The sequence below is a fragment of the Aquarana catesbeiana genome, linkage group LG07 (genome assembly GCF_042186555.1).
Source record: "Aquarana catesbeiana isolate 2022-GZ linkage group LG07, ASM4218655v1, whole genome shotgun sequence".
In the NCBI taxonomy this organism is placed as follows: Eukaryota; Metazoa; Chordata; class Amphibia; order Anura; family Ranidae; genus Aquarana; species Aquarana catesbeiana.
Genome location: NC_133330.1, coordinates 345,489,867 through 345,513,866, shown reverse-complemented (window position 1 = coordinate 345,513,866; position 24,000 = coordinate 345,489,867). Strand labels below are relative to the sequence as shown.

The following is a 24,000-nucleotide window of genomic DNA, read 5'->3' as shown; positions in this document are numbered from 1 at the left end:
TCTCTGAGAACAAGTAACTGTTTTCTCCAGCATAAAAGACACAACTGAGCATGTGCAAGGTGAGGCTGGCTACCTTGCCTGTTCTTTCCAAGGTAGACATTGCAGGAGGGGGAGGAGCTGTGGCAGGAGGGGGAGGAGCTGTGCACAGCTGATTAAACAGCCTTTTTATACAATGCGGAGGATTAACCCCTAAAGTTCCACAGCGACTATAACATGCTATTCTGCAGATACAAATTGATTTTACTGTTGTGGGTTTAGTAACACTTTAAGAGCTTACCCCATGGTATTTTTTTTTTTCTTGGAGATCTTTTACCGCCACATTTTTAGTTTTGCCGTAAATACCGCATAATCGTAATTTTATTTTTTGCTGCACACAATTCATTTATGCAAATGAAAACGTTTGTGAACTGACCCCGGAGTCTAAGAATTAGACGAAGCCTTTAATGTTTGAAGGATATTCATGTTTGGTAAATGTTTCCTCTTATGAAGATCTGAAGGAACAACTTACAAGTGAAAATGAAGAGTTGAAACAGAAAATTACGGCTCTCGATCAGCAGAGGGAGGAGCTGGAAGTTCGCATGAGCGCCTTGAAATCGCAGTATGAAGGACGTATCTGTCGCCTGGAGCGCGAGATGCGTGAGCAGCAAGAGCGACATCAGGAGCAAAGGGACGAGAATCAGGAACCATCAAAAGTAAAATATTTCTCATTTGGTTTGTGTGTTTTCAGGGTTTTTTTTATTTTTTTAGGTTTTTCATGACATTCAGTAAAATCCGATTTTCTTTTCAGGTCCAGGAACAGCGGCAGATTACTGTAAAGCCATCGGCAGCTCCCGGGGAAAGAGGAATGTAAGTGCCGGCGATAATGTCTTGTCTATGTGTCCTCCAGACACTGATTTCCTGCAAAATTGTACATTGTATCCCCTTTTTTTTTTTTTAGGAAGGTTGGAACTTCCCTTTAGCCACCTCAATACAGGGCACGTACACCCCCTTCCTGCCCAAGCCATTTTTCAGTTTTCAGCGCTGTCGCAGTTTGAATGACAATTGCGCGGTCGTGTTACACTGCACCTTAATTAAATTTTTATCATTTTTTTCCCACAAATAGAGCTTTCTTTTGGTGGTATTTGATCACCTCTGCAGTTTTTATTTCTTGCGCTATAAACAAAAGAAGAGCGACAATTTTGAAAAAACACAATATTTTTTACTTTTTGCTATAATAAATATCCAATTTTTTTTTTTTTTTTTAACAAATTTTTTCCTCAGTTTAGGCCGATACGTATTCTTCTACATATTTTTGGGGAAAAAAAATTGCGATAAGCGTATATTGATTGGTTTGCGCAAAAGTTATAGCGTCTACAAAATACGGGATAGATTTATAGCATTTTTATTATTTATTTATTTTTTACTAGTAATGGCGGCGATCTGCAATTTTTATTGTGACTGCAATATTGCGGCGGACACATCGGACACTTTTGACACATTTTTGGGACCATTCACATTTATACAGCGATCAATGCTATAAAATTGCATTGATTACTGTGTAAATGTGACTGTCAGGGAAGGGGTTAACACTAGGGGGCGCTCGAGGGGTTAATGTATTACCTAAGGAGGTGATTCTAACTGTGGGGGGAGGGGACTGACTGGGGGAGGTGACCGATCGCTGTCCCTATGTACAAGGGACACGCCATCAGTCACCTCTCCTCTCTGACAGGATGTGGATCTGTGTTTACATGCACAGATCCACGCTCCTGCTCTGTTACCCGGCAATCGCGGGTGCCCGGCGACGCCGCGCTCGCCCCCTAGTGGCTCGGGAGGGCGAGGACGTCATATGACGTCCTCCCAGAATAACAGAAGCCTCGTCCAGCCGTCATATGACGGTGGCTTAGTGGTTAAGGACAATATTGGCCTTTAACCACTCGCTATATATATATATATATATATATATATATATATATATATATATATATATATATATATATATATGTGTATGTATATATGTGTATATATATATATGTGTGTGTGTGTGTATATAATTTTTTTATTTTAGTAGAGAATAAAATGACGATTGTTGCAAATTTTTATGTAGCACTGTATTTGTGCAGCGCTTTTTCAAGCGGGATTTTTGGGGGGAAAAAAATACACTTTAATACATTTTAAAAAAACACAATATATACCCCAATTTTTTTTGTAAAATTTGACAGGTACGCCGCGTAAAAAGATACCAAACATGTCACGCTTTAAAATTGCGTACACCTGTGAAATGGCGTCAAACTATGGTACTTAAATCTCCATTGGCGACACTTTAAAAATGTTTACAGGTTAGACCCTTTTCGCTGTACCAGCGGTGAAGCGTCACTAGTTTTAGTGGCGCTTTACCATCGTTTTAGCGCTGCTTGTCGGCCGCTAGCAGGGGGCGCTTTTAGTCCCCCGCTAGCGGCCAAAGAAAGGGTGAAAAGAGCCACTGCCGAAGCGCTTTGCAGGTGCTTCGGCGGCACTGCCCATACATTCCAATTGACAGGGGTGGTGGAGGAGCGGTTTATACGGCACCCTAAAGATGCGGCTTGCCGGGCTTTTTCTAACATCCTGCAAGCACACCGCCCCGGTGTGATAGTCCTCGGGCTTCCCCACTGGGGCTGCAGGGGAGGCATTTTTCAAGCGCTTTACAGGCGGTATTTTTAGCCCTTTAGTGCCTGAAAAATGTAACCCACTCAGGTTAAATACCGGCATAAAAAAAAAAAATCGATCAGAAATGGGAAGAGACACAACAAAAATTAGACAAAACAAAATGATCACATGGATAACATTTCATCTGTTTTTCATTTATAGTGCAAGTACGTCAGATCCGCCAACTGCGAACATTAAGCCCACGCCAGTGGTTGCGACCCCCAGCAAAGTGCCTGCAACGTCTAGACCGCCAAGGGCCAGTATTCGCCCCATGGTCACTCCCGCTGTCACGTCTACTCCTACTACCACCCCAACCGCCACCGTCATGCCAACAACTCAGGCGGAAACCCAAGAAGGCAAGTGGTTTTGTTTTTTGTTTTTTTTTGTTTTGTTTTTTTTTGTTTTTTTAGTAGTTTACAGAGTGCTAGGAAAAAGTGCCCCCCCCCCCCCATTTTATTTATTTTTTGCTTATTTGTCACACTTAAATGACTCAGATCAAACAAATGTTAATATTACACAGAGATAACTCAAGGAAATACAAAATGCAGCCATTAAATGATGATTTCATATGTTTAGGGTAAAAAGTTGTCCAAACCTGCCTGGCCCTATGTGAAAACGTAATTGCCCCCCTATACCTAATAACTGGTTGGGCCACCCTTGGCAGTAACCACTGCAATCAAGCGTTTGCGATAACTGGCAATGAGTCTTTCACATCGCTGTGGAGGGATTTTGGCCCACTCTTCTTTGCAGAATTGTTTTCATTCAGCCACATTGGAGGGTTTTCCAGCATGAACGGCCTGTGTAAGGTCATGTCACAGCATCTCAATGGGATTTAAGTCCGAGCTTTGAGTAGGCCACCCCAAAACCTTCACTTTGTTTTTCCAATTAACCATTTGGAGGTGGACTTGCTGGTGCGTTTTCGGATCCTTGTCCTGCTGCATAACACAAGTGAGCTTGAGGTCAGGATCTGATGGCCGGACATTCTTCTTAAGGATTTTCTGGTAGAGTGCAGAATTCATGGTTCCATCAATAATGGCAAGTCATCCAGCCCCAGACCATCCCCCCACCACCACCACCACCATGTGTGACTGTCCGATACATCCCCCCCCCACCACCACCATGTGTGACTGTCGGGACATCCCATCCCCCCCACCACCACCACCATGTGTGACTGTCGGGACATCCCATCCCCCCCACCACCACCACCATGTGTGACTGTCCGATACATCCCCCCCACCACCACCATGTGTGACTGTCAGATACATCCCCCCCCACCACCACCACCATGTGTGACTGTCGGGACATCCCATCCCCCCCACCACCACCACCATGTGTGACTGTCGGGACATCCCATCCCCCCCACCACCACCACCATGTGTGACTGTCGGTACATTCCTCCCTACCAGGAGCCAGTGATTCTTGTGTACATGGGGAGGAGCCTGTGACGCTTGTGTACATGGGGAGGAGCCTGTGACGCTTGTGTACATGGGGAGGAGCCTGTGACGCTTGTGTACATGGGGAGGAGCCTGTGACGCTTGTGTACATGGGGAGGAGCCTGTGACGCTTGTGTACATGGGGAGGAGCCTGTGACGCTTGTGTACATGGGGAGGAGCCTGTGACGCTTGTGTACATGGGGAGGAGCCTGTGATGCTTGTGTACATGGGGAGGAGCCTGTGATGCTTGTGTACATGGGGAGGAGCCTGTGATACTTGTGTACATGGAGAGGAGCCTGTGATGCTTGTGTACATGGGGAGGAGCCTGTGATGCATGTGTACATGGGGAGGAGCCTGTGATGCTTGTGTACATGGGGAGGAGCCTGTGATACTTGTGTACATGGAGAGGAGCCTGTGATGCTTGTGTACATGGGGAGGAGCCTGTGATGCTTGTGTACATGGGGAGGAGCCTGTGATGCTTGTGTACATGGGGAGGAGCCTGTGATGCTTGTGTACATGGGGAGGAGCCTGTGATGTGTGTGTGTGTGTGTGTGTGTGTGTGTGTGTGTGTATATCTATATATAATTTTTTTTTTTTTTTTTTTTTAATACATTTGCAAAGATTTCAAACAAACTTCTCTCACGTTGTCATTATGGGGGATTGTTTGTAGAATTTTGATGAAAATAATAAAATTCCATTTTGGAATAAGGCTGTAACATAACAAAATGTGGAAAAAGTGAAGCGCTGTGTATACTTTCCAGATGCACTTGTTTTTATAGCTTTGGTTTGACGTTTTTTACAGTGTATTGAAGGTTATTATTTTTTTTTTATTATTTAGCAATGCAGTCGGAAGGCATGTTGGAGCATGTCCCAGTGTTTGGAAGTGCCAGCGGATCCGTTCGTTCGACCAGCCCGAATGTCCAGTCCTCGCTGCCACAACCTGTCCCATCTGTTCAGCAGCAGACGGCGTTTGTCCAGCCTACTCAACAGTCTCATGCCACCATAGAGCCCTGCAGTCAGGAGGTCACGGTGGTAGAAGTGGTCCAGAGCTCCCCAGTAGAAAGGCCAAGCACTTCTTCTTCATTATTTGCCACATGTAAGTTGTTTTTTTTTCTTTTAAAGATCGTCGCCTCCCATGCAGGGTAATGGGACAATGTCTCTGCAAAGGACTTCCCTCCAACCCTTTTATACACGCGCTCCCTCACACTGGTGAGAATACCCGGCACATCGGCTGCAGTAAAGCGCAACGCCTGCTCCTCTTATGACAGTGCCTGGGCCGATTGGGCATCTGCCAACCCAAGCACGCTCACGTGACTCGGGCATGTGGGGGGGTAATGCTCCCCCAAGGTTGCCAACAACAAAGTTGATTTTAACACCAGCTTGGGAGGATGAAAGTTGCACAGATAACATTTAGTATCCGGGGTCCGTGGATGTGCTTTGCAGACATTCTATATTCTGCATCGGAGGGGTAATGGTCCCTTCGGTGGGTAATGTTGTTTCACATACGGATGTTGTAAGTCATAATATGTATTCAGTTTCAGCGACCCCGAGTTCTTCAATCCAAAAACGCCAGCGTGAGGAGGAAGAGGGTTCTGCGGAAATCACAGAGCATACAGGGGAGGAGTCAGATGTGCCCGCCAGTAAAAAACAGAGGGGTGTGCAAAGAGTAGAGCCGGTGGTAAGCCAATAAAAATATTTTGTAAATGTTTTATAAATGTATAAAAACCCCACACAGAGGCTGAACCGATACAAATACAGCTGCTTGTACACAATTTGTGATACCACGTTCCTTAACCACTAGGTGTCCGCGCTATAGCCGAAAGACGGCTACAGCGCGGACTCCAATTGCCGGGAGGGCGTCCCTGGACGTCCTCCAGTTTACTTCCGCGTTGCGCGCTCCCGCGGGCGTGCTTCGGGGAGGTTTTGTGCTGGCCGTGTCCCTCGGACACAGCCAGTCACAGATTGCAGTAAACGGCCAATGACAGCGACCGTTTACAGTGCGATCGCTCTGCCAATGAGAGAGGATCTCATATGTAAACATATGAGATCCTCTCTCATCGCCGGCTCTCCCTCCTCACACAGAGACTGCATGTGAGGAGGGAGAGCGAACCGCTGCGGCGGTAAGTAAACAGAAAAAAAAAGAAAAAAGTGTCAGCACTGTCATCTGTCCCTGCTGTCATGTCCCTGCCATCTGTCCCCAGTGCCACATAGTGCCATGTGTCATCAATATCACGTGTCATCAGTGCCATCTGTCATCAGTGCCACATATCAGTGCCATTTGTCATCAGTGCCATTTGTCATCAGCGCCACGTGTCATCGGTGCCACATATTAGTGCCATCTGTCAGTGTCACGTGTCAGTGCCATCTGTCAGTGCCATGTATTAGTGCCATCTGTCAGTGCCATGTATTAGTGCCATGTATTAGTGCCATCTGTCAGTGCCATGTATTAGTGCCATCTGTCATCAGTGCCACGTATTAGTGCCATCTGTCAGTGCCATGTATTAGTGCCATCTGTCAGTGCCATGTATTAGTGCCATCTGTCAGTGCCATGTATTAGTGCCATCTGTCAGTGCCATGTATTAGTGCCATCTGTCAGTGCCATGTATTAGTGCCATCTGTCAGTGCCATGTATTAGTGCCATCTGTCAGTGCCATGTATTAGTGCCATCTGTCAGTGCCATGTATTAGTGCCATCTGTCAGTGCCATGTATTAGTGCCATCTGTCAGTGCCATGTATTAGTGCCATCTGTCAGTGCCATGTATTAGTGCCATCTGTCATCAGTGCCATGTATTAGTGCCATCTGTCATCAGTGCCACATCAGTGTCAGTGCCACGTATCAGTGCCATTTGTCATCAGTGCCACCTCAGTGTCACATGTCATTGTCCTGGTTCTCCAAGGCCTTCAAAAGTGTAATAGGTAGTCAACAAGTTAGATGTGTAATTTATGCTCCTAGAACACATGAAGGTACTCCCTGCATGTTGGGCCTCTCTATGTGGCCAGGCTGTGAAAAAGTCTCACACATGTGGTATCGTAATACTCAGGAGGAGTAGCAGAATGTATTTTGGGGTATTATTTGTGGTATATACATGCCATGTGAGAGAAATAACCTATGACAATGACAATTTTGTGGGAAAAAAAAAAAAAAATCTTCACTTTGCAAAGAATTGTGGGAAAAAATGACAACATCAAAAACCTCACCCTGCATCTTACTAAATACCTTGGAATGTCTACTTTCAAAAAAGGGGTAATTTGGGGGGCATTTGTACTTTCCTGACTTGTTGCCTCAAGAAATGAGATAGGCCTCAGTACTTCAGATGTGATCAATTTTTTATGATTTGCACCATAACTTGTAGACTCTCTAACTTTCACAAAGACCAATAATATCCACTAATTTGGGTTATTTTTACCAAAGAGATGTAGCAGTATAAATTGTGGCCAAAATTTATGAAGAAAAATTAATAATTTGCAAAATTTTATCACAGAAACAAAGAAAAATGCGTTTCTTTTTCAAAATTTTCGGTCTTTTTTCATTTATAGCGCAAAAAATAAAAAACCCAGAGGTGATCAAATACCACCAAAAGAAAGCTCTATTTGTATGAAAAAAAGGACAAAAAATTCATTTGGGTACAGTATTACATGACTGAGTAATTGTCATTCAAAGTGTGACAACGCTGAAAGCTGAAAATTGGTCTGGTCACGAGGGGGGTTTAAGTGCCCAGTTGTCAAGTGGTTAAAGTGATTGTAAAAAATAGTTTTTTTATAATACTTGCCTCCACTGTGCAGCTCGTTTTTGCAGAGAGTGGCCCCAGATCCTCCTCTTCTGGGGTCCCCCGGCAGCTCTCGCGGCTCCTCCTCACATCAGATAACGCCCTAGGAGAAGCGCTCGGTGACCCACGATCGGTTCTGAGAGAGCCAGAACGGGGACCTGTCAATGTAAACACAGATCCCAGAGAAGTAGAGACAAATCTGCTGTTTCTAGGGCTCAGGAACAGCAATCTTGCTCCCCCTCCAGTCAGTTGTCCCCCCCAGTTAGAAACGCCTCCCTAGGGAACACTTAACCCCTTGATCGCCCCCTAGTGTTGACCCCTTCTTTGCCAGTGACATTTATACAGTAATTGGTGGCTATTTTTAGCTCTGATCGCTGTTTAAATGTCACTGGTCCCAAAAAAAGTATCAAAAGTGTCCGATCTGTCTGCCGCAATGTCACAGTCGCTGATCGCTGATCATCGCCATTACTAGTAAAAAAAATAAAAAATAATAATAAAAATGCCATAAATCCCCTATTTTGTAGATGCGATAACTTTATGCACAAATCGATCAATATACGCTTATTCAGATTTTTTTTTTTTAATTTTTTTCAAAAAAACGTAGAATATATATCGGACTAAACTGATGAGGGATTTTTTTTTTTTATTTTTTTTTTTTTTGGATATGTATTATAGCAGAAAGTAAACATTTTTTTTCTAAATTGTCGGCTTTTTTGTTTATATCGCAAAAGCTAAAAACTGCAGAGGTGATCAAATCCCACCAAAAGAAAACTCTATTTGTGGGGAAGAAAAAAGACATCAATTTTGTTTGGGTACAGCGTCGCACGATCGCGCAATTGTCAGTTAAAGCGACGCAGTGCCGTATCGCAAAAAATGGCCTGGTCATTAAGGTGGCAAATCCGCGATCGTGGGTTGCCGGTGGCGACTGCGCGCCTGCTTTGGCTCTTAAAGGGGCCGATGTACGGGTACGTTGTTTTGCGCTAGCAAACCACTTTGCCGACGTAAATGTGCGTGAGACGGTCAGCAAAGTGGTTAAATATGACATTCCACCATCCAGTGTAGTAACTGATCTCCATGGAAGTGCCACCACCATGTGACCAAACCAAACACGCAAGCCTCTGATTTTAGATGTTGAAGTTCTATCCTATACCGAAAATACTTTCACACATTGTTCTTGCCCCACTCCTCAGGAATGTCAATGCATAGAGACTGAGCAACTCCCACCATTACGTGAGGGGGTTAAAGCCCGCAGTTTTCTGTAGAACTGCAAGACCTATGAGAACCTTAAACCAGCCCCTTTTTAAAGCTAAAGTGGGGGTCATATTTTAAGAGTAAAAGCCAAGAACAGAAGGACAATTGGGCAGACTGATTCAGGCAGACATTGCAGGGAGCTGCCACAGCTACAAAGACACACATCTGATTCAATCTTCATCTTACGTTATTGAAGTTGTTTTTACATTCTACATTTTGATATTGTTCTTGTAATATTTTGATATTTTATTATTCGATTTTTGAGTTTTTACACGAGAACTGAATGGATTTTCTTGGAATTTTCCTCATCAATATAATTTACAGAATATCGATATTACCGTATATACTCGAGTATAAGCCGACCCGAATATAAGCCGAGGCCCAAAAAATGGGAAAACTTATTGACTCGAGTATAAGACGAGGGTGAGAAATGCACAGCTACTGTAAGTGGAAAAGAGGGTCAACAATGCCCATTTGCAGCCTCACTGTGCCCATTTGTCGCCATAGGTCCCCCAAACTTCAAACTTTGTAGTTAAGGGTTCCTAGATGCCCCCCTAGCTGCAGCCAAAATTTGGGTCTCTGGACCCAAATGGTCCTGAAATGACATTGCTGCAGATGGGCACAGTTGACCGACTTTGGGGCCCCGTATCTCAGGGCCAATTGGTGCAAACCCAGTGGAACTATCACTACAACATATCCAAAGCTGGGGTTCCTAGCACCAAGTGGCCCCGAGATACGGGACCCCAAAGTCGGTTCGGAAACATTTTCCCCTTTCGTCTTTCAGGACAGCCACCATGAGAGATAGTCTCCTCCTCTTCCTCTCAGGAAACACTGCGCCAGCCCATAAATTCTCACTTCCCCCTGCCAGACCTCAGTATTAGTGTTTCCTCCGGTGGGGAGACACTGTGCAAGGAACCAGGCTTTTCAGTCAGGGGACTGTGGCTGTTATTTGTTTTTTTTTGAGCCTGTAAATGGGAGCAGGGGCTTCTTATGGGCATGGGGGGGGACTTACCCCTCGATTCGGTGGCCACCACTTCCTTGCTGAGCGCAGCTTCAGGCTGTGGGGGTTCCCTATCGCGGTCACAGGGCTGCAGCAGGCTGGCGTCCGCCCTTCCTGTATACTTTACAGGCCGCTCTCTTTTTGGAACTAGGCGGGCCGGACGACGGGCGACGTCATTTCCGGCGGAAGGGCGGGGGCTTGCCTTTGACCCGCGGCTTCCGGTTCCGGGTCGCAGGGCTGATAGGGAAGCCAGGCACAGGCTGGAGACGAGTCTGGGACGCGCACAGGCAGCGTTGGACTCGGTAGTAGCAACCACCTGCAAGTCATGTCGGAAGCGGATGCTCAACCAACGGACACTACCTCCAGCCTTCCTAAGGTAAGAGTGCCTTGGGGAAAAGTACTCTTTACCTAGGATTGTCCCTCCATGTATGGTTCCTGTCATGGGGGGGCAGATACCCTGGGTGGTCAGGGGAGGGAGGCTCAGATCCCCATAGATGAAGGAGGGTCTAGTGCACTCCCAGGGTTGTATCCTTGTTTTTTAGAAAAAAAAAAAAAAAAAGTGACAAAAATGTTTGTTTTTCCTTTCTTGTATTTCAGAAAGCTACAGAAAAATCTAAGTCTACCCATAGCTCTAAGAGGAGGTGTGCCTCTTGCAGGGACACATTAGGGGAGGCATGGACAAAGGTCTTGTGTAGGGAGTGCATAGACTCCCTTGTTAAGGAGAGGGACTCTGAACAGGAGTCAGGACTTGCAGCCTCAGTTAAAGAGCTCTCGTCCACCTTTTCTTCATTTAAAGCCTTATTTGAAAGGTTTCAACCTCCCATTAGTCCAGCTCCCCAGGATACAACCCCGCCTCAGGCGCAGGTCTCTGCTCCTGCCCAACCTGCAACTTCAGTTAGGGCAGAGGAAGCTCCAGGGCCTTCCGGAGTGGAACTAAGACAGCCAGATAGTTCCTCCTCCGATTCCCAGGATGGTTCAGAGGGGGAGGACCAGGACGGGGAGTCCAGGAGATCCTCCAGATATAAATTATCCCTAGAGGAGGTAGAGGACCTCTTAGGGGCTATTTATACAACCCTCGGTATTCAGGAGGACAGGAAACCCCTGACCCTTCATGACCAGATGTACAGAGGCTTGGGGGAACAAAAGAGAAAGGTTTTTCCAGTTCATGAAGTACTGGTTGAAACTATCAAAAAGGAGTGGCAGGATCCCGAAAGGAAATCCTTTTTTTCTAGATCCTTAAAGAGGAGATTTCCGTTTTCGGATGATCCTACATCTATCTGGAATAAAAATCCCAAGTTAGATGCTGCTTTCTCCCAGGTTTCCAGACACACTGACCTGGCTTTTGAGGACATGGGGGCCCTGGTGGATGTCATGGATAAGAGAATAGACTCTCTCCTTAAAAAGACGTGGGATTCAACAATTGGTAACTTGAAACCTGAGTTGGCTGTCACAGTAGTGGCTCGCAATCTGGAGCACTGGCTCTCTAAGATTCAAGAGCATATTGAGGCTGGAACGGCAAAAGAAACCATTCTGTCTTCCTTCCCTACGATTCTGCGGGGTATCGCCTACATAGCTGATGCCTCGGCAGAGTCAGTACGTATGACGGCCAGATCAGCGGCTCTGGCCAATTCGGCCAGGAGAGCCCTCTGGCTAAAAACCTGGCCGGGCGATAGCGCCTCTAAAGTCAAATTGTGCGGCATACCGTTAACGGGAGACCTTCTCTTTGGCCCAGGCTTAGAGACCGTCTTAGACCGCACAGCAGACAGGAAGAAATCCTTCCCGGTTAAGCGGAAAACCCCTGCACCTACAAAGAAGGGGTTTCGTCCGCAAAAGCGTAAAGAGACTCCAAAGCCGGAAGGGCAAAGGAAGTTCTGGGGTCAGAAAGGCAAGGGCAGAGGAGGGGCGATTTTTCGCCCTCCTGAACAGCCCCGTAAAAGTCAATGACTCCCCAACCATGGTGGGGGGAAGATTGGGGGCCTTCCTCCCACAGTGGGAGGCAATATCCCCCAATCGCTTTATCCTAGGGATTATAAGAAGGGGGTACCATATCGATTTCACGAATCTTCCTCCTCGGAGATTTTTGGTCACGCACCTACCCAGGTGTACGGCAAAAGCCGAGGCTCTGTTGGAAGCATTAAGAGATCTGGTAGATCAGAATGTGGTTCTAAAAGTTCCAAAAGCCGAGGAGGGAGAGGGGTTTTATTCACACATCTTTGTAGTGAAGAAACCCACAGGGAAATTCAGACTGATTCTGAATCTAAAGCCCCTGAACAAGTCAGTGACATACAGGAGATTCCGTATGGAAACAATTTTCACGGTGAGAACACTGTTGCCCCGCAACTGCTTTATGGTATCCCTGGACCTAAAGGACGCGTATCTACACGTTCCCATAGCAGAAGCCTCACAGAGGTTTCTCCGGCTAGCGGTAGATCTAGGTGGAACATCGGTACATCTACAGTTTCAGGCGCTGCCTTTCGGGCTATCCTCCTCGCCCCGCATCTTCACCAAAGTCTTGGCGGAGGTGATGGCCTTTCTTCGGCTCCAGGGAATATCAGTGATAGCATACCTGGACGACCTGCTCCTGTTTGCAGCGTGTCCACTGCAGTTAGTCAGGGATCTAGAGCTTACAAGAAGAGTTCTTACAGGTCTAGGGTGGCTAATGAACTTGGAGAAATCCAGTTTGATTCCCTCCCAGCGCATTACCTACTTGGGCTACCAGTTGGACTCAACACTTCTGAGAGTGTTTCTTCCAAGAGAAAAAATACTAAAGCTGGACAGGGCAGTGGCTGGTCTCCAGTGCAGCAGTCGGGTCTCTATAAGAGTTCTGATGTCGGCCCTGGGTCTTTTGACCGCGACCCTCCCAGCAGTGCAATGGGCAGGTCTGCACTTTCGTCCCTTACAGTCCTTTGTCCTAAGGGTGTGGGATCACAGCCAGAGAAGTCTGGATGCCTTGGTTCAGGTCCCATCCCAAGTAAAGAGATCCCTCTGGTGGTGGAGGAGGGTCTCAAACTTGTCGCAGGGTCGTCTGTGGTTCATCCCAGTCTCTCAGGTGGTAACCACAGACGCAAGCGGCAGAGGTTGGGGGGCGCACCTGGGTTCCCTTGTAGCACAGGACACCTGGGAGGGAAACGAACTCAGAAGGTCGTCCAATTGGAAGGAGCTGAAGGCAATCGGGCTAGCACTCAGGTTCTTCAAAAAGGAGCTACAGGGCCACCATGTACAGGTGCAGTCGGACAACTCGTCCGCCGTAGCTTATGTGAACAAGCAGGGAGGCACAAAGAGCGGAGTACTGCTGGCATTGGCATCAGACATTCTGAGCTGGGCCGAGACTCACACTCTCTCACTCTCAGCAGTCTACCTGAGAGGAGAAAAGAATGTGATAGCAGACTTTCTCAGCCGAACCAGGCTGAGAGAGGGCGACTGGATCCTCAACCAGGAGGTTTTCAATCTCATCTCAGAGAAGTGGGGTCCTCCAGAGGTAGATCTGTTCGCGTCAAGAAACAACGCGAAAACCCCTTGTTTTTTCTCCCTAAACAGAGGGGAGGGAGCACGAGGGGTCGACGCATTGATCCAGGACTGGCATTTCAGAATCTGCTATGCCTTCCCGCCCCCAGCGTTATTACCAGCAGTTCTCAGGAAGTTTCAGATGGAAAACACGTCCCTGATTCTGGTAGCACCACATTGGCCAAAGAGGGCTTGGTTCTCAATACTCAAGCAGCTAGCGGTCGAACCTCCCTTATTCCTGCCACCTCGAGAGGATCTCCTCTCACAGGGCCCAGTCCTCTGTCCACAGGTTCACCAATGGCAGTTAGCGGCCTGGCTACTGAGGAGGGCATGCTGAGAGCTAGGGGTTTTTCTGAGAAATTAATCTCCACCCTCCTCAATAGCAGGAAGAAGGAAACACGCCAGATATATAAAAAAATCTGGGTACGTTTCAATAAATGGTGTGCAGAAGGCTCCCTTGCGGTACATAGTCCCACAGCTGTGTTGGAATTCCTTCAGTGCGGGGCAGACAAGGGTTTATCCATAAGTACCCTTAAAGGTCAGGTGTCAGCACTTAGTACTTATTTAGAGAAACATCTGGCCACCAACCCCTGGGTGGTCAGATTCTTTAAGGCTCTGTCTAGACAAAGACCGGTTCAAGGTCCTCCCTTTCCCAAGTGGGACCTATCGTTAGTTTTGCAGGGCCTGACGGGAATCCCCTTTGAACCTTTAGAGGAATGTCTACTAAAGGATCTTACGCTAAAAACAGTTTTTTTGGTAGCAGTGACAACTGCCAGGAGAGTCAGCGAGATTGAGGCCTTATCTGTTAGACCTCCTTTTTGCGTTATTTTTCCAGATCGGATCATCTTTAAGACCGATCCAGCATTTTTACCTAAGGTTGCTTCTGGTTTCCACAGAAGTCAGGAGGTAGTTTTACCCTCATTTTGTCCCAACCCCTCGGGGGAAAGGGAATTAAAATTTCATTCTTTGGATGTAAGGAGATGTATCCTTAGATACCTAGAGCTGACCAAGATGTTTAGAAAGTCAGACTCTTTATTTGTTTTGTTTTCTGGGGCAGAAAAGGATGCAAAGCGTCTCGACGCACTATTGCCAGATGGCTCAGAGTAGCCATTGGCCAGGCCTATACATTGGCAGGGAAAGAAATCCCAATGGGTATAAGAGCACACTCTACTAGAGCTATGGCAGCTTCGCAGGCAGAAAGGGCTGGAGCAACGCCAGAGCAAATATGCAGGGCTGCAACATGGTCCAGCTACTCCACTTTTGTAAAGCACTACAGAGTGGACCTGGTGTCGGCTAGTGAGCAAGCCTTTGGGCGAAAGGTATTGCAAGCGGTAGTCCCACCCTAAACTGGTAAGTGCTCGTTTATCCTCTCATGGTGGCTGTCCTGAAAGACGAAAGGGGAAAATTAGAGTTACGTACCGGTAACGTCTTTTCCAGTAGTCTTTCAGGACAGCCCTAGTTACCCACCCGAAATTTTTGGGGGGGGTCTTACAAAAGACCAGAACGCAGCATGATAATGATATGGAATAGTATGTTATTAATGTGTTCTTGTGTCTCCCCAGCTGACCGGAGGTAATCTCGGAATATACTGAGGTCTGGCAGGGGGAAGTGAGAATTTATGGGCTGGCGCAGTGTTTCCTGAGAGGAAGAGGAGGAGACTATCTCTCATGGTGGCTGTCCTGAAAGACTACTGGAAAAGACGTTACCGGTACGTAACTCTAATTTTTCTGCAGCAGAGAATGACATTTTCCAAACCGAGTTTGGGGCCCCGTATCTCGGAACCACTCGGTGCTAGGAACCCCAGCTTTGGATATGTTGTGATAGTTCCACTGGCTTTGCACACCAAATTTGGGGTTCCTAGCCCCAAGTGGCCTCTAGATACAGGGACCCAAATTCGGTTCGGAAAAAATGTCATTCTCTGCTGCTTGACTCGAGTATAAGCCGAGGGGGGGGGGGGGGGGGGGGGCATTTTCAGCACAAAAAAATGTGCTGAAAAACTCGGTTTATACTCGAGTATATACGTAATACCATCAAAACGGTATATTATACAGGCTCTATATGTGTTCAATGTTTAATTCATTTATAGCAACATTGTTATTTGTGGTGGAGGTTTTGAATTTATTATTTTTGTCCTCCTGTTTTTCAATAACCTTATGTCCAATTAATTATACTTATTTTTGATGGCATACTGTCTGGGGCCACTTTATACCAACTGCTGGGCAATTGCCCGATTTTTTGCGAGGATATGAAACATTTTTTATTTCTCCATTTCCAGTACATGTTCCTGTCTAACGGGCCTTTCCTAATTGATTACGTGATACATTTTATACATTTTTTATTATCTTTAATGAAGGAGGAAGTATTAACGGAAGAAATCACTGAACCGGAGTCTCACACTTATGACCAAGAATCTCAAGATGCGCTTTCACAGGTAAATTTATTTAAATATTTAATTTATTCAAATTCTTTTGTTAAAAATAAACATTGTGTGCGTTTTCTTTGGAATGTTTTTGTCTCCCTTCATTTTGCCCTTCCTTGTAGCTGAAATCAGAATGTTGCGGCAGATATTAGATGAATTATTGGGAACTTACAATACTGCCGGAGTTCAGTGAAACCAAATTTCTGCAGCTGATAGATATTAGTGATGTACTTTTTGAATGGAGGTTCGTGTTTTAGAATTTGTCTTTTTTTCTTCTTAGTTTGGAACTTTGGACTTTCAACAAATTCCCGATAATGAAGAGACCTCCCAGTCACTCGGGGAGATCGCCGCTCAGTCTTCGGATCAGTCCCAAAGCGTGCAATCCACCCAGACGAAGAACGAGAATGTGATCGTTATAGACAGCGATGAGGAAGAGGAGGAGGAAAATGAAGGCGATCAGGAGGTAATGGCGGTTTAGAGATGTATCAGTTTATAAACATTGCCCAAGTGTAGGGAAGGAATACAGCGCCCTTTTTCAGTGGCGTGGAAAGGTTAAAGTGTAAATAAAATCTAAAATGTCGATCGCAATTACATCAGATGAGCTCAGCATTTACTTTTTCTGCTGCTTTAAGGCTTGGGTCACACTAGTGCAATTGGATGAAGGTTTCCCCGCATCCAATTCGCATGACAGGAGATTGTTTCCGGCTCTCTATTGAGCCGGTTCACATATCTCCGGGGCGGAGCGGCTTGCACAGGAGTCCTGTGTGCCTTGGTCTCTGTTTTAGGACCGAATTCAGGCAAAAATTTCTGCCCTGATTTGTCCCTGAAACGGCGAACGGGGCCGCACCGGACCCCCTACTGCGAGCCGCATCCGCCGGCAGTGTGAACCCAGCCTTAAAGTTTGCCCTTCCTTATGTTTGCTGGCCCAGATTTCCTGTTTTTAAGTGTCTGCGTTGCCTTGCACAGTGGTGTGGAGCTCTGCTGTAGCCACCCTTGTGTGCTCGTTCCTGCCTGGGACTACAGCATTTTCCTAATGCACATCACCCCCAACCCCTTCCCCCCTTCCCCCCTCCCCCCCCCCCCCTCCACACATCACCCCCCCCCCCCTCCACACGTATTTCCTGCTGCCTGCACCACTGAACTCTTCTAATCCTAAAGGCCGCAGATCTCACGAGTTGCTCCCCCTGGCCACCAATGTCCTGTATTGGGTGAAGGTCAGCAGGAGGATTCGGAAGTTTAAGATTAGAAGTATGCTTCCCTGCAGAATATTTCTCAGGGTTGGGGGAAGAGAAGAGGGTAAAATCTACGTTTCAATGACGCTACAACCCTTCCAAATTACTGTGCAAGTAAAAAAGCCGCACACGTGCTCAGACCGCAGCCGCACATAATGGACAAACATTAAGGTGATACTAAAGGATCGTTATTTTTTTTTTTTTTTTAAATAACAAACATATCATACTTACCTCCACTGTGCAGCTCGTTTTGCACAGAGCGGCCCTGAACATCCTCTTCTGGGGTCCCTTGGCGGCTCTTGCGGCTCCTCCCCGCATTAGATAACCCCCTTGGAGAAGCGCTCACCCGGGGGGGGGGGGGGTGTTGCCATGAGGCCGAATGCAGGGCTCGGCCCTGCCCCCCGGGGATCGCATTATTGGATTTGATTGACAGCGGCCGGAGCCAATGGCTGCGCTGCTATCAATCTATCAAATCAAGAGCCAGGAACTTGTGAAGAGGGACAGCGGGGACGCGCTGATGGAAATACGGTGCTCGGGTAAGTAAAACGGGGGGGGGGGGGGGGGTGGGGGGCGGTGACTGCAAGGTGTTTTTTCTCCTAAATGCATAGGATGCACGAACCTTTACAACCCCTTTTATTAAAATGAAAAGGCCAGGAAAGTGCTGTGTGTTGCCCTCATAAAAATCTCTTTGTAGATCCAGCAGGAGCAAAAGGTATCCCTCATGCACAAAAGGTGTTGACGCGTTTTAGCCCGAGATGAAACATGTCAACACCTTTTGTGCATGGGGGATACCTTTTACTCCTGATGGATCTACAAAAAAATATTTTTATGAGCACAACACTCCACTTTCCTGGACTTTTCATTTTGATGTTTGTCCATTATGTGCGGCTGCGGTTTGAGCACGTTTGCGGCTCTGTTACTTGCACAGTAATTTGGAAGGGTTGAAGCGTCATTGCAACATAGATTTTACCCTCTATGTATTCCTCCCCCAACCCTGAGAAAAATTATGTTGGGAAACACTTCTGATATTGATCTCCGGGATCCGACTCCTCCCCCCACCTCTCGCTGAATCCTCCTGCTGACCTTTACCCATTACAGGTCATTGGCAGTCAGAGCGAGCAACTTGGTGAGATCTGCGGTCCTTAGGAGTTCACGAAAGTATTTACCCCCCCCCATGCCTTGATTCAAAAAGTTTGCAGTAGCTACAGGGTCACGTTAAATAATGAGCACCACTATTGGTTTACAGAAAAGCCCAAATAGAGCAAAATTATTCACATCTGCTGGTCTGAAATATTCAACATCATATATCACATGTTTGTTAGTATGTAACGGTTCAAGTGTTCTTCTATCCAAGGACATACAGGGCTACGGAGAGGATGAAGATGATGAAGACGATGCTGGAATGGGCGACGGAGACGAGAGCAATGGTGAAGGCGGCAGCGCTGATGGCAATGAAGCCTATGAAGGAGAAGATGCTGCTGTATGTATATTACCCCCCACCCTATGTCAGTTTATGGTGTGCGCACCTCCAGGCAATCAGATAAAATACATATATTAACCACTTGCTGACCACGATACGCATGTGTATGTGTGTGTGTGTATATATATGTATGTGTATATATATATATATAAAATTAATCTCTATCTCTTGCAGTTTGCAAGTGCTTTACAGGGATTATGGCTGAAGATATCATCCATAACCCCCGTGTTGTTTTTTGCAGCCTGGAGGCTGGCTTTCTAATGAAAGCGCTTTGAGCGGCTTATCCGCCCCTTGCTGGTGTTTCTCGGGCTCACCGTTTCTGCCAGTACACCCGAGTAAGGATCTGAGAGTGCGGCTCCCATAGCCGCTCAGAGTAGAAGATACTCTTTGATCTCCTCTATGGTCTTAGAGGATCGGAGCAACGTCATGACATCACTTCCGGTCCAGGCTGCAAGTACATTTTTGTTTGTGTTTTTTTTTTTTTTTGATCATTTGCTTTTTACAGGTAAAGGAGAGATTTGGGGTCTTTGTGACCCCACATCACTCTATAAAGAGGACCTGTCGTCCCTTATTTCTGTTACGAGGGATGTTTACATTCCTTTTAATAATTAATAAAAGTGATTAAAAAAAAAAAAGGGACACTATAAAAAGATAAATAAATTAAAAATCTAAGGTGCCCCCATCCCTTCACGCAGAGGGGAATACAAATGCAAACGGTGTTCGCACCACACGTTAGATATCGCCTAGCAGAGCGAGAGCAATAATCTATCACCAGATCTCCTCTATAACTCTAAATTGAACACCTGCCAGCCCCCCCCCCCCTTACTTACCTGAGCCCTGGAACTTGACCTGCCAGGGACACGCTGTCTCTCTGCCCGGGGTTCTTGGCTCTTGATTGGATAGATTGATAGCAGCACAGCCTTTGGCTCCCGCTGCTGTCGATCAATCCAATGACCCGGGGGGGCGGGGCTGGAGTCATACATTCAGCGGCTATGGACGCCGAATGCTGGACTTGGGAGCACGCAAGCAAGGTAACCCCCTCGGGAGAGCACTTCTCCTAGGGTGTTATCTGATGTGAGGAGCCGCTTGTGTGACCCCCAGAAGAGGACGATCGGGGCCACACTGTGCAAGACGAGCTGCACAGTGGAGGTACCCTGTTTCCCCCGAAAATAAGACCTAGCGTGATTGTCGGTGATGGCTGCAATATAAGCCCCACCCCCCCCAAATAAGCCCTAGTTAAAGTCCTTGTAGGTCTTATTTGCAGGGTAGGGCTTATTTTCGGGTAAACAGGGTAAGTATTATATGCATGTTGTTTAAAAAAAAAAAAAACGAACCCTTACAATCACACTTTAATGTATTTGTTCGAAAAAAATGCGTTTGAAAAACGCTGCGCAAATACTGAGTGACCTAAAAATTGTAGCGATTGCTATTTTATTCCCTAGGATCTCTGCTAAATATATATATATATATATATATATATATGTATGTATGTTCAGGGGTTATAATTAATTTCCTAGCAAAAAATACTGATTTAAACTTGTAAACATAAAGTACCAACAAAAAGCCCGGTCAGCATGTGGTTAAAGCGGAACTACGTTGTATCTGACACCACAAACCAAAAACACGAATTAATTCATTTTTTAATATTCAAAAGAATTCCCCCCCCCCCCCCCCCCCCCCCCGTCCATGTCTCCATGCTTTATTTTGCTGAGAAATCACTTTGAAAATCACCCCCCCCCCCCTAGCATTTCTGACCGTGGCCATCTTGCTACAGGTGTTTCGTCAGATGAAGCGGCCCGTCAGAATGTGTAACGGAAGTGACGTTTCGTCGCCATCTTGCTACACCCTACACTTCTCCACAGTAAGGATACACTGAGAAGGGGGCAAGCGGACACTCTTCTAACACCCGCCGGAGTTTCGCATTTTACACTTTATTTTAGCAGTAAGTGGAGTTTATATAGTGGAACTACAGTACATAGAACTCCGATTGAATGTTTACATGTTGAATTGTAAAAGCAGTGAACTTCTGTCTGAATAGCAAACCTGTGAGATCAGCAGGTTGGCCGCTGCTTTTAAAATTCAACATCTAAACAGTCAGACGGAGTTCTAAGTATTGTAATTCTTTATATAAACTCAGTTTACTGTTAAAATAAAGTGTAAAATGCAAAACTCCGGTGGGTGTAACAAGATGTCCGCTTGCCCCCTTCTCGGTGTATCCTTACTGTGGAGGAGTGCGGGGTGTAGCAAGATGGCAGCGATGAAATGTCACTTCTGTTACACATTCTGACGGGTTGCTCAATCTGACGAAACACAGGCGGGAGGTTGTTCTTAGCTGAGAAAACCCCCTTCTCCCCTCCTGAGACTCCTGGGATATAGGACATCATTTGCCTAGGCCAGATACCAGGAAGTAACTGAAGAAATGTAAAGCAAAAAGTGTAAAACGAGTAAATCTAATCTACCTTCCTATCTACGTTTTCAATGTTGATTGAGCGAGTGAAGCTTCTATGGGGGAGGGGACACATTGTATACAATAGAAGTGTGAATGGAAAGTCTTGCATTGCCTTTCACCTAATAAGTCTTTTGGTAATCCTCTTTCAGTGTGCAGACGGCACAGATCCTGGAACAGAGACGGAAGAAAGCATGGGCACCGGAGACGGCGGGCAGAGACCTGCGGATTCACAAAACAGTACGCAAGATTACTTTCATTACTTACCACCATTTCATTCAACTTCATCCCATTAAAGTGTTTGTAAACCTAAAAAATAAAAAATCATTTCGCTGTATCTGTAATGAATTTCCATTTTATTTTTTTCATATTATTGGCTGCTGTTCTTCTCTATTACTTGGTTGAACCTGCCTGTGCCCCCTTCTCCTGATTCTAAAAGCTGACCACGCAAAGCATGGCAGCCGATCCATTCTAGCATGGTCAGTTTACATCCTCTGTCATCCCGTACTTAGAGGTACTTTGTGCAGTCCTGCAGGGAGCCTGTATCTTCCACTGTCAGTGTAAACCACGCCCACCCTCCCCGCGCTCATCCCCCTGGCTTTCACAGACATGGGCTTTCAAGCCAACCACTCCTCTTTGTGGGAAGCTGCCTCCGAGACATGTCAGACGTTTCTGCCCCGCCCACCAGCGTGTCACATGATTTGTGGTTCTCCTGTGGGGGGGTTTATAGAGCGGGGCAGACAAGTCTGACATCACAGCGAGGAGGAGCGGCTAGAGGGAAGCTGCTCTCAGCCGCTCAATACACACCCACTAGCAAGTTCGTGAATCGCTCGGGAATCAACTGCGATCACGTGACCTGCAGCAGCAGCCAAACTTTTTTTTAATTTTTTTTTCTAAGCAAGTTTTTTGTCTTTTTTTATAATGTTAAACCCTTTCCGCCGGCAGTAGGCATATATGCGGCCTCACTGGATTGGTCTTTTTTTTTTTCATGGGGCTGTATATGCGTTACAACCTATGTGCTGGGAGCGAGCCCGCACTGTGAGCTCCAGCACAAAGACCGGGAGTCCTGGGTCCCCATGCTAACGGTGGGGACCCAGAACTCCCGGATCACCTAATCACTGTGAAAGCCTCTGATTGGCTATCACAGTGATGTGTCACTGAGAAGCACGCCCCTGGGTTTCCTCTCTGAATGGAGGAGAGGGGTACAGAGAGAAGGGGGGATGGGGGGAGCTCAGACGTCAGTTGTGGCTTCTCTCTTCCCCAGCAGGGGGCTCCAGGCTACTTCATGTTGGGTTAGTTCGGGGGGGTGTTACCTCGTGGCAGCCTGGTGCTCCTCCACTTTTATAGCTGCCCAGAAGAGACATGGCGGAGCAGGTTGCTCAGCTGTTATGAATAGAAGGAGGGGAGAGGCTCCTGATCACGGCCATGGTTTGCAGCGATCATAGAGGCGCTCATGTGGGCATGCCTGGTGTGCAATGTGTGAAGGGTTTATAAACGTTGCCCTAATATAGTAGGTGGCCCGACCTACTGTTTTTAAATTGCAGTGACCAGTTGGGAGGAGGTTATGGTGGAAGGCAAGTCAAAACCGAACGAAGCCTAAATCTACTCCCACCCCCATTCTAATCCTATCCACCCTGTAAAAGTAAAGATCTGTATACTTACCTAGTCGGTCACTTGATCTCTCCAGCGCCAGCTTCATTGTTCGCCAGCACACCACGGATCTCGAATTGCAGCCCAAAGCTTTTATCGTAGAAAGATTACAACACGATCAGTGCGACATTTCAGAGCCACGCAGGACCCCTTTCACCAGGCATGTGATTGATGAAGGGGTCCCGCGTGGCTCCAAAACGTCGCACTGATCGTGTTGTGATCTTTCTACGATAAAAGCTTTGGGCTGCAATTCGAGATCCGTGGTGTGCTGGCGAACGTGTATTTTATCTGTGATCGATACAGTGTCCAGCTGGTGATCGCTACAAAAGAGCCTTTTATACAGGAAGGTGTGCGAGGGGAACGTGAAGAATATTCGTTTGTAGAGAGATCGCCGACAACCGCTGCAGAGCCTGGGTGGTGTCACCCATAAGCTTCCCAAGGGGGCGTCTGTTGTCGGCTGTCCCTTCTCTACACCAACGCCGGTCATGTGACCGCACTGGAGCCACCCCAGAATAGGTAAGTGTAGACATCTCTCCTTTTACAGGGTAGATAAATTAGGCATAGGTAGGTGAATATATTTCTATAATTTGCGACTATTCAATAAAAAATAATTGAAAAAGAATGGGGGGATGGGAGGAGATTTAAACGTAGGTTTTGACGCAAAAAATGAAAGGATGAAGAGGGAGAGCGAATAACGCCCATCTCTGTGTCCGTCAGGATTTACTGGTACCACTTCCTCAGTTATACCGACAATGAAACCGCAAATCCCAACCAAACCGAACCAAGTAGGATTTGTAAGATACCAAAGATGTATTAAAAAAATAAAAATTTGCATTTTATTTATCCAAACCTTAAAGGTTTTTGTTAGAATCCTAAAACTCAATGCAACAAACACAATAGAATAATAAAGCCGCGGTTACAAATCTTGTCAGTGTTTACAGATAGTAGCGACCCCAAATATCTATAAGGCCTCTTTCATACTTGTGTGACTTGGGACTGCAAAGTCGCATGATAAGTCCGACCCAATAATTTCCAATAAGTGCCGTTCATATCTGTGCCACTTCAGAGTCCCTGCACTACTTTGGTCCGACTTTGAAGTGAGTTGAGGTCCATAGACCTCGTTTACACAGGCATTGCCTGCAATCGCGGCCGAGAAA

At 46.5% G+C, this 24,000-nt stretch overlaps 1 protein-coding gene across 1 annotated transcript in view; it reads left to right on the top strand.

Moving 5' to 3' along the window:
• TPR (translocated promoter region, nuclear basket protein) overlaps window positions 1-24,000 on the top strand; it is a gene marked incomplete at its 5' end in the record, with an annotated part of 137,647 nt that overhangs the window by 93,923 nt on the left and 19,724 nt on the right. The window contains 9 exon segments of the mRNA XM_073593991.1: window positions 490-692; window positions 788-846; window positions 2,824-3,017; window positions 4,933-5,190; window positions 5,630-5,772; window positions 15,970-16,047; window positions 16,316-16,498; window positions 18,622-18,747; window positions 21,346-21,433. Of these exon segments, the coding sequence (XP_073450092.1) occupies window positions 490-692; window positions 788-846; window positions 2,824-3,017; window positions 4,933-5,190; window positions 5,630-5,772; window positions 15,970-16,047; window positions 16,316-16,498; window positions 18,622-18,747; window positions 21,346-21,433 (1,332 nt within the window).